The sequence below is a fragment of the Lepidochelys kempii genome, chromosome 9 (assembly GCF_965140265.1).
Source record: "Lepidochelys kempii isolate rLepKem1 chromosome 9, rLepKem1.hap2, whole genome shotgun sequence".
Taxonomy (NCBI): Eukaryota; Metazoa; Chordata; order Testudines; family Cheloniidae; genus Lepidochelys; species Lepidochelys kempii.
The window spans coordinates 16,696,905-16,711,651 of NC_133264.1; the positions used below are offsets into that span (position 1 = coordinate 16,696,905).

Below are 14,747 nucleotides of genomic sequence, written 5' to 3' on the forward strand. Positions count from 1 at the left end.
CTATTAAGCTATACTTTAATTATTAAGGTCATATACTGGTTGAGTATTTAACCTCCAAACCTACAAATTAACACCATAGAATACCTATGGATTATTTTGGTTAAAAAGAGGATTTTGACAATTATACTTAAAGAATTCTATTAAAATATGCAATGCACATTGAAAGAAATATCTAAGCACCAAAAATGCACATTGAAAGAAATATCTAAGCACCAAAAATTAATTAGAAAGTGAAGCACGTGGGTTTTTTTCTCCCAAGTGGCAATACACGTGTACCAAGATCTGAAACTCGGTAAAATCAATTAAAAAATGGTTTTATAGTTTATCCTGTAAATGTTAACATAACGTACATTAGAAAGACAATATAGTGAATGTCAGGTTCCTAATATGAAGTATCACTTGTGCTTTATTTGTAACAGTAGCACTGATTCTAGGACCAACAAGTTAAAAGGAACAACAGTTTTCTGGTGATAAAATCAAAGGTTGGTACCATACCATTTGAAGCTGCTGCTTCTTTTGCAAAATAGTATTCAGTTTTTCTTGCTGTTTAAGGTAGGTTTTCATTACTTCCTCCATGATTCTTCCCTTGTCATCTTCACAATTGATGTCCTTGATAGGAGTTGGGGATGAGGTTTGTGCACCATTGCCTACTTCAACCTGGTTAGATTCTGCAGCGGCTTTGGAAGTGGCATGTTCAGATTTCCCTCTTCTTGTACAATTAGTTGACATAGGTGGATCTTTAGAAGACAAAAAGGTGGCAGAACACTTGTAGAAATTTGTTTGTTGAAATTCCAGATTGCAAAAATACAAAGCAACCTATAAGATTATGTAAAATGCATAAGAATGTAGAAAAAGAATGCAGTAATATATGAAAATTACAAAATTGGCTTGCCTTTGATCTTTACTAAAGTAGATATTATTGGGTATAAAAACTGAAAGAACATGACAGCACGTTTCAAATTTCATTATCTACTCACCCACACTTTTATGCAGTTCTGTGCTAGTTTTTAAGTCGATTTTTTCCTGCTCTTCAAGAGAGAGCTCTGGATAGGAGGCAGCTTTTTTGTGTTTGACACTATTGAATGGTTTCTGTGACTGTCCAGGTAAAGATTTAATTACTTCTGAAATCTTGACTGCTGTTTTTGTAGCTTCTTTACATTGCAATGTAAGGGATACATTTGGAGCAACCACTTTATCACACATGTAAAGGTAATGGCTGAAAGAGTAGAATAGCAAAATTAACAAAAAAACCCTAAGATTTAACAAATGTGAATTAAAGCAGCAGTAAGTTATATTTAAGATGATTTCAAATATTAAATGTTTCATAAGTATAAAAAATTTGCAAGAGAAAATAAATGAATGCCAGAGGATGTTGTGAAGGTCAAGACTATAAAAAGGATTCAAAAAAGAATAAATTAATGGAGGATAGGTCCATCTATGGCTATTAGCCAGGATCAGCAGGGATGGTGTCCCTAGCCTCTGTTTGCCAGAAGTTGGGAATGGGCGACAAGGAATAGATCACTTGTTCTGTTCAGTCCCTCTGGGGCGCCTGGCATTGGCCACTGTTGGACGATGGGATACTGGGCTAGATGGACCCTTGGTCTGACCCCGCATGGCCGTTCTTATGTTCCCTTTTAAATTGTTCTTGTATAATAGAAAGCATAGCTATCTACTGAATCTTTATGCAGTGATTACATAATCTAGGATCTTCAGAACCAAATCAAGTGGAGGAATCCAATTTTCAGTTGATTACTTTAACATGATGTACAAATTACTCATTGGATACAAAAGATAAAATTAAAACTATAAAGGCACTTATGCATGTTAAATGACCATTTTAATTTCTCAAGTATTAATCTGAGGATTCAAATGTTCGATATGGACATTCCATAAAAGATTCTTCTTTTAAAAACTGGGTTCACAGTCTCTAGACTGTTACAAGACACCTTAGAACTCTTACAACTCTTACATTAACAGTATGTCACTGTAATAAGTTGTTAAAGAAGATTACCAAGGTGAAATCAGCAGTTGCACTCAGAGATTAATCATATTCCTTACTCAGTTAACTAAGTGGGCTGTTAAAAGGGTCGTTTCTTCTCTGAAAATTATTTTTGAGAGCCAGATTTATTTACAATGCATTGCTGGAATCTCCCAAACTACTTCATTCAGTACCAAAAAGAAATGTATATTAATCACCAGTACATCAGTCACACAGCAAATATATTCTTTCACAGAAAGAATTCACATTTTCAGTTCAGAAGAAAACTTCTTCCCATCAATCTTAATGATTAGGTCTTGTGCAATGTTCCCTCTAATTTTTTACATCCATTTGTGGAATGAATTTTGTTATGTGCACCAATATGGAGGTGATGTGGGGCAAGGGTGGGGCCAAGGGGTTTGGAGTGTGGGAGGGGGCTCGGGGCTGGGTTAGATAGTTGGGTGCGGGGAGGGCTCTGGCTGGGGGTGGTGGGGCTGAGGATGAGGGGTTTGGGGTGCGGAAGGGGGCTCAGGGCTAGAGCAAAGGGTTGGAGTACAGGGGGGTGAAGGCTGCCCTGGGGCTGTAGTGGGGAGAGAGGACTCCACCCAGTTCTCTCTCACTGCAGCGGCCCAGGGCTGGGGAAAAGTACCTCTCCCCAGTTGCAGCAGCTCCAGGGCTGGGAGAGAGGCACCTCTCCCTGCCGCAGCCCTGCACATCCCCTACCTCTCTCTTCTCCAGTCCAGGCCCCTGTGGCTGCGTGCCTGCATGGCCCTTGATAGCCTGCTGCGTGGCCGTGCAGCTTAGAGGGAACTTAGGTCTGGTGTATCAGTGCATCACGATACAGAATAGTAGTCAGGGAGGATACCAAAAGAGAAGCTTATACTATTAAAGGTCATGTTTTTCAAAACATTGTGCCTCAGACAAACCAATGTAGAAGTTTTTAAATTTTTGTTTATATTTAAGATTACTGAACAGACAAGATGCTAATAATTCTACTCTCCCACTGGAAATTATGTTCTGACAGGTTTCTAAACAGGAGACAGTAGGAAAGCCACTGGTCTGCATTGATATTATCTGTTAAAAAGATTTAAGTATGAATCTGTACTAAGCACTAATATACCGCCTGCTATGACACACAGAATGTTGCTATGCTATTGGAGCTGTGGCCATTTGAAAGGAAAACAATGCCACACAGTATATTTTCTGTTTCCACCTATTTTCCTTACTGTTTCTCATAGTTGCATATTTTAGAGAAAGCATGCAATGTAAAAACTGCAAATCAGTCAGTCTTGCTCAGAAATAAAAAGTTTAATTAGATAATAATGCAAGCTAACACACTAGTCATACAGTGTTTCGGTATTCTTTTCTTAAATATATAAATGAAACTCTAGATAAAGAAGGTGGGGAACAGAAGAAATAATTTGAAAGAAAATATGTAAAATCACTGAGAATCGTACCTGAACTTCCATGAATTTGATTTTTTAAAGTCCTGTTCAGCATCACCAGTTTTGCCCACTATGTGATTTTATCGCTAGAGCCCTGCAAATCCACAGATATCTGCCTTTTATCTCCGGACCATTTTTGCAGATCATGACTCGGATGTGGATACAAATTTTATATCGGTGCTGGACTCTATTTATCATAAGTCTCACAATACTTGATGTTTGTCTTAAAGCTCAAGCTCCTGGAGTCAAGTGATTATGTGAGTGAGTATCTCAGCTTTCATTTTAAAAAGTAAGCCTGGAAATGTGAACCAAGCATACCCTAAAGCTAAGAAACCAGAAGACAAGTAAGAACCCCAAATTCATGACTTTTTTTTTCAATAATGATTTTTAAGCCAATTGCATGATCTTCTGGAGCTTGACTTTAAATTTTTTGAACATTTGGGATTGGCAATACTACTGACATACACCTCTAACTCTGACTGATTTTATTGTATAAGTGCAGGGCTCATCACAACAGATTTGAAGGAAAATGACACATGGGAGGGGAAGGGGGAAATTACAGGGGAATAGAAGGACGCATACTCTACAGCAACTCGATTCAGAGTAACAGCCGTGTTAGTCTGTATTCGCAAAAAGAAAAGGAGTACTTGTGGCACCTTAGAGACTAACCAATTTATTTGAGCATGAGCTTTCGTGAGCTACATCCAATGAAGTGAGCTGTAGCTCACGAAAGCTCATGCTCAAATAAATTGGTTAGTCTCTAAGGTGCCACAAGTACTCCTTTTCTTTCTACAGCAACTGTGGTTCTTTGAGATATTGTAGTCAGCGTGGATCCCACTGCAGAAGTGCATTTGCAAGACTGATTTTTTTTTTAAATAAATGCATCTACTGAGGCTGCACAAGTGCCCCCTTGTGCTCCCACAGGAGGACAAAAGGGGTGTTGTGGCCACAACCATCCCTGGGTTCCCTTGAAATTCAAAGACTGTGACAATAGGGGATTCCGAAAGTAGGGATGGAGGGCAGGGCCACAGGATCCCCACTAACTACATCATCTCTAAGAACCACAGTTAATGCAGGGCAAGAAATTATTCTTTCTTCTGTGAATTTGTGTCAGTGTGAACCCCATTGTAGGTGACTGGCAAACAGTATCCCTCTGGATAGTGGGATGAGGAATATCACCTACATCAGTCCAACAGAGTTTGTAGTCTCTCTCTCCTGAACTTGGCATTTTAATGCTTTAATGCTTGACAAAAGTCAGTAGGTTAACTCCACATGACCGCCTTGCAGATTTCAGAAACTGGCTGTTAGATGCAGGGACTTCATGTCTGGATATATTATCTCACTGTAATGTTGTGAAACTAGGACTGGGAAGCCTGGTAGCTGAACAGACATCTGTAGCAGGTCTGTCAGACACAACTACCACTGCCCATAGGGAGCTAAAAGAATGATTGTGGCTCTCTCTCATTTGACTCTGGAAAAGATCCTGGGGATCAGGGGATTAACTGAAAGACCAGATGAAAAAGGAAGGCATGTGGTAACAATCCCAGACTCATGCCACCTCTGGAACAAAACTTCAAGAATTTGGCATTGTTCTTGGTGGTGAACAGGTCTATCATGGGAAGTGCCCAGGGACTAGTCTCTATGACAGACCTCTACAGCAACCACTCATGACTAGTCTCAAACTGTCTTCTCAGCAAGTCCACCAGCTTATTGCTGACACTCAGGAAGTGAAGAACCACAGAGGCTAGCCTGATGGCTCAGAGGTCTAAGACATTTACATAGTATGCCATGTCTGCTAGGGACGATGTCCCTTGCATTTGTACGTGGTTCCGGTGGGCTCCCCATTCTATTCCTGATGCATCAGTGATTATTTAAACTCAATACCAATGTGGACACAAGAACAAATGGATATAAACTGGCCACTAGGAAATTTAGATTAGAAATTAGACGAAGGTTTCTAACCATCAGAGGAGTGAAGTTTTGGAATAGCCTTCCGAGGGAAGTAGTGGGGGCAAAAGATCTATCTTGCTTTAAGATTAAACTCGATAAGTTTATGGAGGAGATGGTATGATGGGATAACATGGTTTTGGTAATTAAATATTCATGGTAAATAGGCCCAATGGCCTGTGATGGGTTTTTAGATGGGGTAAGATCCAAGTTACCCGGGAAAGAATTTTCTGTAGTATCTGGCTGATGAATCTTGCCCATATGCTCAGGGTTTAGCTGATCGCCATATTTGGGGTCGGGAAGGAATTTTCCTCCAGGGCAGATTGGAAGGCCCTGGAGGTTTTTCGCCTTCCTCTGTAGCATGGGGCACGGGTCACTTGCTGGAGGATTCTCTGCTCCTTGAGGTCTTCAAACTACAATTTGAGGACTTCAATAGCACAGATATAGGTGTGAGGTCTTTTTTAGGAGTGGTGGGTGAAATTCTGTGGCCTGCATTGTGCAGGAGGTCAGACTAGATGATCATAATGGTCCCTTCTGACCTAAATATCTATGAATCTATGAATCTAAGTCCTTGTCAGAGAGGGGACTGAGAATCGTACCTCTCCTCATACACTGTTGAGTTCTAGCCAGTATCCTAGTTCTGCAACAACATGATGTGACAACAACATCTTTCTGTCCATCCAGCATATCAGAGAGTAGACTGACATAAGCCAGAGTTACAGAAGCCACAGAAGAAGTCAAATAAGCAGCGTCATGTATGTGCATGTTGACATATGGCCCAACCCTCCATGGCAGGCCAGTATCATTGTAGCCAAGCTTGATTTTTATCTTGAGTAGTAGTAATTGCAATAACAGGAATTTGTCCTCGAGAAGGTGCACTCTCTCTTACCTGTAATTGATCATAATTCCCATGAACTCTATCATCTGTGATGGAATGAGAGATGATTTTTCAGTACTTCACTATGAGGCTCATCTGAGCAAACAGAGTGCATATTCAAGGTTTATCATCATCCCCTGCTGGGACCTGTCTCTGATCAGCTAATAGTCCAGGTAAGGACAGACATGGATGCCCTGTCTTCTTGGTGCGCCACTACCACCGCTAGGCATTTTGTGAAGATTCTTGGTGCTGTGGACAGTCTGAATGGCAGTAGTTGTATTAGTAGAGATCTGGCACTACTGTGAACCTCAAGTAGTTTCTGTGGGCCAGGTTGATGGCTATGTGAAAGTACATATCCTGTAAGTCGAAAGCCATGAACCAGTCTTGTGCCTGAAGAGATGGAATGATGGAGGTAAGTGTTACCATCTTGCATATGAGGCCGTGTATGTATTTGTTCAATCCTACAACTTTGGATCCTGAACGATCAACCCCTTTTCTTCTTTGGGATATGGAAATATTGGGAGTAGAGACTTCTTCTACTACATCCTAGAAGTGGTACCTCTGTGGCAGTGTTCCTTCTAATTTTTTAAGTCTATGTGTGGAATAAATTTTGTTATGTGCACCAATATGGAGGTGATGTGTGATGGGGGTGGGGCCGAGGGGTTCAGAGTGTGGGAGGGGGTTCAGTGCTGGGGCAGACGGTGGGGTGCAGGTGGGTGAGGGCTCTGGCTGGGGGGTGCAGGCTCTGGGGTAGGGCTGGGGATGAGGGGACTGGAGTGCGGGAGGGGGCTCAGAGCCAGGGCAGGGGGTTGGTGTGTGGGAGGATGAGGGCTCTAGGGGAGGGGCTCCTCTCCCTAGCTGCGGCAGCTCCAGTGGGCCTGGGCTGGACGAGGGGAGGGGCTCCTCTCCGCGGCAGCTCTGGCAGACCTGGGCTGGGCTAGGCCGGGGGAGGCACTCCGGAGGGGCTGGTCCGAGTGAGGGGCTCCTCTCCCCAGCTGTGGCAGTTCCGGAGGGCCTGGGCTGGGCTGGGGGATAGGCTCCTCTCCCCGAAAGCTCCAGCGGGCCTGGGCCTGGCTGGGGGAGGGGTTCCTCTCCCCAGCTGCAGCAGTTCCAGAGGGCCTGGGCTGGGTGAGGGGTGCCTCTCCCCCCGGCACAGCCCTTTATAGCCTGCTGTGCGGCTGCACAGTTACAGGAAATTTAGCTTTGTGGCTCCTAGACGAAACAATGAGGACACAAGAATGGTCCCTGCAGAGGGATGGGGAAGAAAGGTGGGTGGAGGCAAGGAATAGAAATGGATATAGTAGCCTTCGGCAATGATATCTAGCACCCATTTGTAGGCTGTTATAGCATCCCACGCCCAATGGCAAGGGGTTCCCAAAGGTAGCAATAAGCTCTGGATTGGCTCCAGTGTCATTCTCGACACTCCTATCAAACCTGCTGTCTCTATGACTGCCAGATGTGTGACTAAAGAGGTTGACAATGGGCATCTCTTGGCAGGTACTCAGGCTGTCAAGCTTAAGAATAGGACACCTATTGAGAATAGGACCGTCCTCTACTTCTGGGGCTGGTATTTATGTTTTTCAGGAGGGACTCAGGGTTTAAGTCCCTAATGACCGCAGATAAAGGGAGCACTTTCTCTGTTCTGTGGCTAAAGAGTTCCAACCCTTTAAAGGGCATGTCCCCTATGGTAGTTTATTCCTCTTTTGGTACACCAGATGCTAGAAGCCATGAGGACCGCCTGATCATAATGGCCATGGCCATCGATCTCCCACCCCATGCTGATATCAGCTGTGTCCAAGACCACTTGCAATGACATTCTAGCAACCATTTGACCCTTTACTGATATTTTTTAGTTCCTCCCTATTCTCCTGGGGGATCTTCGGAAGGGAGTGACCCTTTCCCAGGTGAAGAAGTTATTTTGCAAACAGGGCCTGGTAGTTCGCAACCTGGAACTGTGGTGAGGCGGCAAAAGAGTATACTTTGAATCCGAAGCATTCCAGTTTCTTAGGGTCTTTACCTTTAGGTGTATCCTCTGTACCCCGTGTTTGGGTGGGCATAGAAAGATTCAAAGCCCTTCAGGGGTACCTTGTATCTCTTTTCCATTCATTTAGATGTGGGACGAAAAATAGACAGTGTTTGCCAAAGTCCCTTTGCCAGCTCAGCTATACCCTCTTTGTAAGGTAAGCGATCCTGGATGTAGTTGTAGAGCTCAGTATATGAAAAAGTTTGTGGGACTTCCCCTGGATGACTGTGGTTTCAATGTCTAGGATCTCCGTGATCTGGGACAAAGGTCCCAGAAAGTCTCAAAATTGACTGCTGGTACTACTGCTTTATCTGACGACAGGAATGATTCCTTAGGTAGCGAGTGAGATTGTTGCTGTCCCTCAGTTGTCACCTGCTCCTGGATGCAGACCTCTGGTTCTGGAGTGAATTGCCTGGCTAATGATACTACTTGGAAGTAAGATGTCCTTTGCACCAATGTATGAGAGAGGCATCTGCTCCGGAACATATCTGACACTGGTCCTCAGTATGGCCAGAATGGCCAAGGTGACATGCTATAAAGTTGCTGGCCAGGTTGAGGATGGTTGTCCCAGTGCCATTCATGGCTTTACAGAGGTGGGACCCAGAATTAGTGGCCTCCAGAACTCTCCCTAGGGTCACTATCCAATAGTAGGGGAGAGAGATCTCTATTCAACATCGGTAAGAATGATTTGGCAATGGAGTATACTTCCTCAAACAGCGGGGCTGTAGAGTGGCATGATTCAAGTGCTAGGAGAGCCTGCGTTGGTCGCTGTTTGGAGCAGTGGAGGTCTCCAGTTCCTCTATTTAGGTATAGCTCAAACCCTTGACAGGTTTGGCTACCAGTGCTGAGGTCAATAGTGAGGCCAGCACCAGGACTTCTTTACCACTTGTTACATCAGCTGACTGGCTTTTCTTGTCCAATTTGGGAAACATCAGGAATTTGGAAGCTTTACCTTTGGAGAAGTAGGGTTTTGAGTCCTTTTTGTGAGGGGGTCCGATGTGGTGCTTGGCACAGTGTTTGCACTCCAACCCGCTTTCCCTCTCAGAGTTTCCCTTTGGTGTTAGTGGCACACATGCTGGCCTTGTCAGAGTTGGTGCCAAGGTAATTGGTGCCAAGTCACCATCGTTGAAGTTATCAGTACCAATGTTGTTGGCTCCTTCTTCAATGTATCCTTCTCTTCGAAACCCCAGAGTATGGTGTCTGCTTGAGGAGTGTTAGCAAATTATTTCTTTGGCTCAGGTCAAGCTGTTAGCATCTCTTCTGGGTCATAAGTGACCTGCATGGACTGCTCTAGCAGATGTAACCTGAGCCAAGTATTACTGGACTTGTTAATCCTTGAGGGGAAAGACCAGCACATAGAGCACCTGTCTGGGATGTGGCTCTCTTCTGAGGGGGAAAGGCATAGACTGAGTCCATCCATAAGTGGGATGAGGCCATCACAGGACAAGCAGGGTTTGAACCCTGATAGCTTAGTCTACCATGAAAAGAGGCAGCTGCTGCAAAGCTCCTCACCTAGCCATAACACGGTGTGCCTGGCAGGGGGGAAGAGCATTGCTGTTGGAGTTCTTTTCTTTTCTTTTGGAAATGTCCAATATGAAAAGGTAAAGAAGATGAAGTTCTTCACCCATTTTTGTGAAAAACAGAGGTTTTGAAGCTCTCAAGAGTACTGGTTTGGACACTTGTTAAAATCCGTTTTGCTACCACAGGCAGTAAGAGGAAACCAAGGAAGGTTCATGGCCACTCCATCCTTTATGTCCCTCACTCAGAAACACAAGGAGGCACAGGGTGCATGAGTGGCCCCCATAAACATGACTATTCAAAGGAATCTTATCTCACACACATGAGGCACATGTGCACCTACAGTGCACACATTAACACATACTCAAAGAAAAAACACTTTTTCTGGCTGCTATAAGGACGAAGTGAGTGCTATACTGAAGAAATGTGCTTGGTTTGTGAAATCAGGGAACCAACAAGTGCTATGCTGAAGAAATGTGCTTGGTTTGTGAAATCAGGGAATCGACTAAACAACGGCAGTAGTCAGCATTTTACAGACATGTCATCAGAAGGGTGAGGTTTCACCTTGCTTCAATGTAGAATACAAACTATGGAAAGATTTAGTCCTAGTTACACATGAAAATTATATTTCAATTATGGCATTAATGAGGTGTGTGGCGTTCTACACACACATTAAGTTACAGAGAGGTTAGAATTTAGCATCCATCACAAAGCCATTTTTACTTTGAAAAGTGACTCAGTGTGATTGCACTTTCCAATTTTTTTCCAGTTCAACAATGCTCAAACATCTCTATTAAACAAAACAAAGTTACTATTAAGTGATGTATCATTTGTTTATTAGCATTAAGCATGACAACTTCACTACCTTACACTAAAAAAATCCAGTAGACTTAACTTATCCTTGTGTAATATGCTGCAATTTTCCCATAAAATTTCAGTTAACAAGTAAAGTTATAATTACATTTTAAAACCTAAAATAATCTTTGAATAATTAAAAACTATTAGACTTAACATACACATTTCTGTAGAAGATGTTCAGTTACCTGGGATGGATGAAAGAATGTGACTGAGTAACAGGGTCTGCTTCATGCTTTATAACTGGATACCATTGCTGCAATTCTAGGCTTTGCTGAGGATCTGACTGAAGAAAAAAATAAATAAATAAAACCAATTTAGGATTGTTTTTACTCATCTTTCAACTTCTAAGAAGTCAGCTTTGCTAAAGAGTTAGTAAAAATGTTATTCAATTATTAATGGCATTTATACAATAAACTCATTTTATTTCAAGCTGGGCAGCATAAGGCAGATGGGGGAACAGAGAGAGGAGAAAGGAAATATAGGCCAATGAAGAGCAGCAATGCGGGGCAAGGAAAGCTGCATGACCTCTAATTTGTCCCATCCAACTATGGATAAAGATGAAACTGCATTAAATATAAACATAGAACATTCACTAATGCTTGTTTAAAATTGGCTCAGAGACACAACACAAATGGATTATTTTTCACATATGGCATTTCAGTAACTGATAACTCTTAGACTGAAATATGGCATGCAAAAAGACAGAATGGGTGTCTACACTGCAAATATATACCTTAAAGCTACAGATATTAACTTCTTTATTAAAAGATGCTGCTTATTTATTTTAGAAATGTACTGTATTACACATAATTCAACTTTAACAATATCTATATTAGCTATATATAGAAAGCAAGAGGGAAAAAGTAGTAATGTGCACTTTATCCCCGAGCCAAGTCTACATACTGAACTGCATGGAAAAACTCCTAAAAATCCATACAAAGATTTCATTGGCCTTCCAAATTTCTGCCAGAAGCATACTATAATTATATGTAGTAAAGGGAAGTAGAACCCAGGATTGCTAATGAGGGCAAGGACAGGGCCTATGCTGCAATGAAATCTTCATCTCACTTTACACAGTTGTCACACACTTTATTGCAAAATGAAGTCTACAAAGAAAAAGCAAGAGCAAATTACTCCAATCACACACTAGGGGATTTTACTAGTCATAGATGTTTGTTTATAGAGGAGGGAAAGATTCACCACAATAACATGACTAAACAATGTTATCTTGAAATACTGACATACTTTAGATATTACCAAGGAGTGACATTGTAAAAGCCTTCCTCATTTCATATTTGAAGAGAAATTTTTGTTCATTTTGTTTCAAGAATATGGAGCCTGGGAAACATTCCTTATCAATTTCTGGCAGTATTCAATGCTCCACTGTGCAAAAAGCAGTAGTATTACTAGAGAAGAGTCTGATACACACATGAGCAACACATATTTTAACATCTACGAAAATTTTTTTTAAAAGTGTGCACATATATCATCTACCAATATATCACAACTTTACAGTAGGAATCCCAAAAATAAGTTCTCATAACTACATCCTTAGCTGTTGAGAGAATACCTGATTAGATAAGTGTACTTTGCACTTCGCCATGTAGCGTCAAACTTGAACTCTAGCAGACCATGACAGAGAGCAAGCTCCGTAGCCAACAACCCTCCAATCAGAATCTCCAGTACACCAAGTTCAATCTTAGGAACTAAAATCAAGAATGCCTCCTTCTGATCTCAGGACAGGACACTGGGGAGATGTAGGCCGCAAAGGAGCTAGGTCCCAGAATGGTAAAAACTTTTAAAACAATAAATACTGCCTTAAATGTAAAGGATTTGAAATACAGAGAACACATAACTTCCACACAAATGGCCTGAGAAGCTGGATTCCAGTCTATTAGTCAGGTCATTCTGATAATTTAAATACTTTATATTCATTTTTCTACTTATGTAGTAGCTATTGTACAGCATGATTTTTACTTTTACCATTTCTGGATTACATTATCTCCACCTTTTATATCAGATGTTTTAACTTATAGATGACCTTTTATACAATTATGTTATACATTACTATGCTATCAGACCAGTTTTTTTAATGTACATGTTCTCCTTTGTGTCTATTTCACAACTGAATTATTTGAAATACAATGAAAATGTTACTTGGTAAAGCCTCTGGCAAATACATTTAAATATATAATTAAAATATTTCCCTTTTCTCTCACTCACTGTCCAGGTCCAGCCATTCTAAACCAAACTATTAATAACATTTTCAGCCCCTGAGGGAAAGTGTCCATTTAAATATAGACTGTATATGCACATATAATAGTAGTTAATGAATATTTGAATGTACTGTACATAAAAAGACATTATCAAAGCTGGTAAGCCTAAAATTTGACCTCATTTTACTCATGTTTGTAAAAGCTATATAAAAATGATTTTATATAAAACAAATGCTTCCAGGCTCTTTTCTAAAAAGCCCAAAACAAATAAAGTAATTGCCAAAAACTTAATAAAAGTATGCATATAAAATGAAGAAATGTATTTATATTTGTATTATGGTAGCATCTAGGGCCTCAGCCAGGGATCTGAAGACCACTGTGGTAGGTACTGTACAAACAAGTAACTCAGACCCTTTCTCTCTCAAAAAAGCTCACAAGGTAAGACAAGACATAACATATGAATGAAAGACAAATGGCGATGTAATGGTATGGGAAGACAAGGTTTTTGTTTTTGGTTGGTTGTTTTTTGTTGGTTTGTTTTTAAGTACTACTGCAGAGGTAGGATTTAAGGAGAGATTCAGAAGAAAAACTGTTGACTCTGCAGATTGTGACTGGGAGTTTTCCCCATACCTAATGAGCAGTGTGGCGGCACTTGTGGGAAAAGCAGACTAGAGGCAATCAAAACAGAGATCATGGACAGAGCAAAGGTGAAGGTCAACAAGGTAAGATCTTGGTAAGGTGGGGTTAAACAGTCGTTACCTTTAAAATCCTTCATCAGAAGCATAGTCAATGGGAGGGATGCAAAGAGGTAGGGGTCAGGTGGTCAGACCAATGAGCTACTGAAATGATCCTACCAGCATTCTGAATGAACTAAAGGGAGACCAAAGTGGGGATGGGTGAGAAGACAACTGCAGCAGTCAAGGCCAGAGAGGAGGAGATTACAGTGATCAAGGCAAGAGTTTAAGCAGCCTGGATAGACAGGGGTTAGATCTTTGAACTGATACATAAGAAGCGGCAAGATTTAGACACTGCCTATATATGTGGGTCCAGAAATAGGGCTGTGATGACACGTAGGCCACTTGGGCCTTCATGAAAGGAAAGGAAGGCAATGGCTTGGGGGAGATGCCAGCTTGGTTTTGGCTATGATGAGTTTAAGTTACATATGAACAGAAGAACAAGCATACTGGGTCAGACCAATGGTCCATCTAGCCCAGTGTCCTGTCTCTGACAGTGGTCAGTGCCAGATGCTTCTGGTAGTTGGAGGTTTAAGGACACCCGGAGCATGGGGTTGCATTTCTGACCATCCTGGTTAATAGCCACTGATGGACCTATCCTCCATTAACTTATCTAATTCTTTTTTGAACCGTTATACTTTTGGACTTCACAACATCCCACGTCAATGAGTTCCACAGGTTGACTGTACCCTGTGTGAAAAAATATTTCCTTGTTTTAAATTGTATTAATTTCATTGGATGACCACTAATTCTTGTGTTATGTGAAAGGGTAAATAACACTTCCCTAATCACTTTCTCCATACCATTCATAATTTTATAGACCTCTATCATATCTCCCCTTAGTTGTCTCTTTTCTGTGATGAACAGTCCCAGTCTTTTTACTATCGCCTCAAACTGAAACTGTTCCACACCCTAATAATTTTCATTGCTTGTCTCTGAAACTTTTTCACTTCTAATATATCTTTTTTGAGATGGGGGACCAGAACCACATGCAACATATAAGGTGAAGGTGTACCATGGATTTATGTAGTAACATTATGATATTTTCTGTCTTAGTATCTATCCCTTTCCTAACATTGTTAGCTTTTTTGACTGCCACTGCACATTTAGCAGATCTTTTCAGGGACCTATCCACAATGACTGCAAGATTT

The 14,747-nt window shown here is 41.4% G+C and overlaps 1 protein-coding gene across 2 annotated transcripts in view; it reads right to left on the reverse strand.

Moving 5' to 3' along the window:
• SKIL (SKI like proto-oncogene) overlaps positions 1 to 14,747 on the reverse strand; it is a 35,487-nt gene that overhangs the window by 14,636 nt on the left and 6,104 nt on the right. For both annotated transcript variants that reach the window (XM_073359409.1, XM_073359408.1), the window contains exons 3-5: positions 10,832 to 10,929; positions 978 to 1,216; positions 496 to 737 (exon numbers count right to left, since the gene is read on the reverse strand). In XM_073359409.1, the coding sequence (XP_073215510.1) occupies positions 496 to 737; positions 978 to 1,216; positions 10,832 to 10,929 (579 nt within the window). The remainder of the gene's footprint in view (positions 1 to 495; positions 738 to 977; positions 1,217 to 10,831; positions 10,930 to 14,747) is intronic.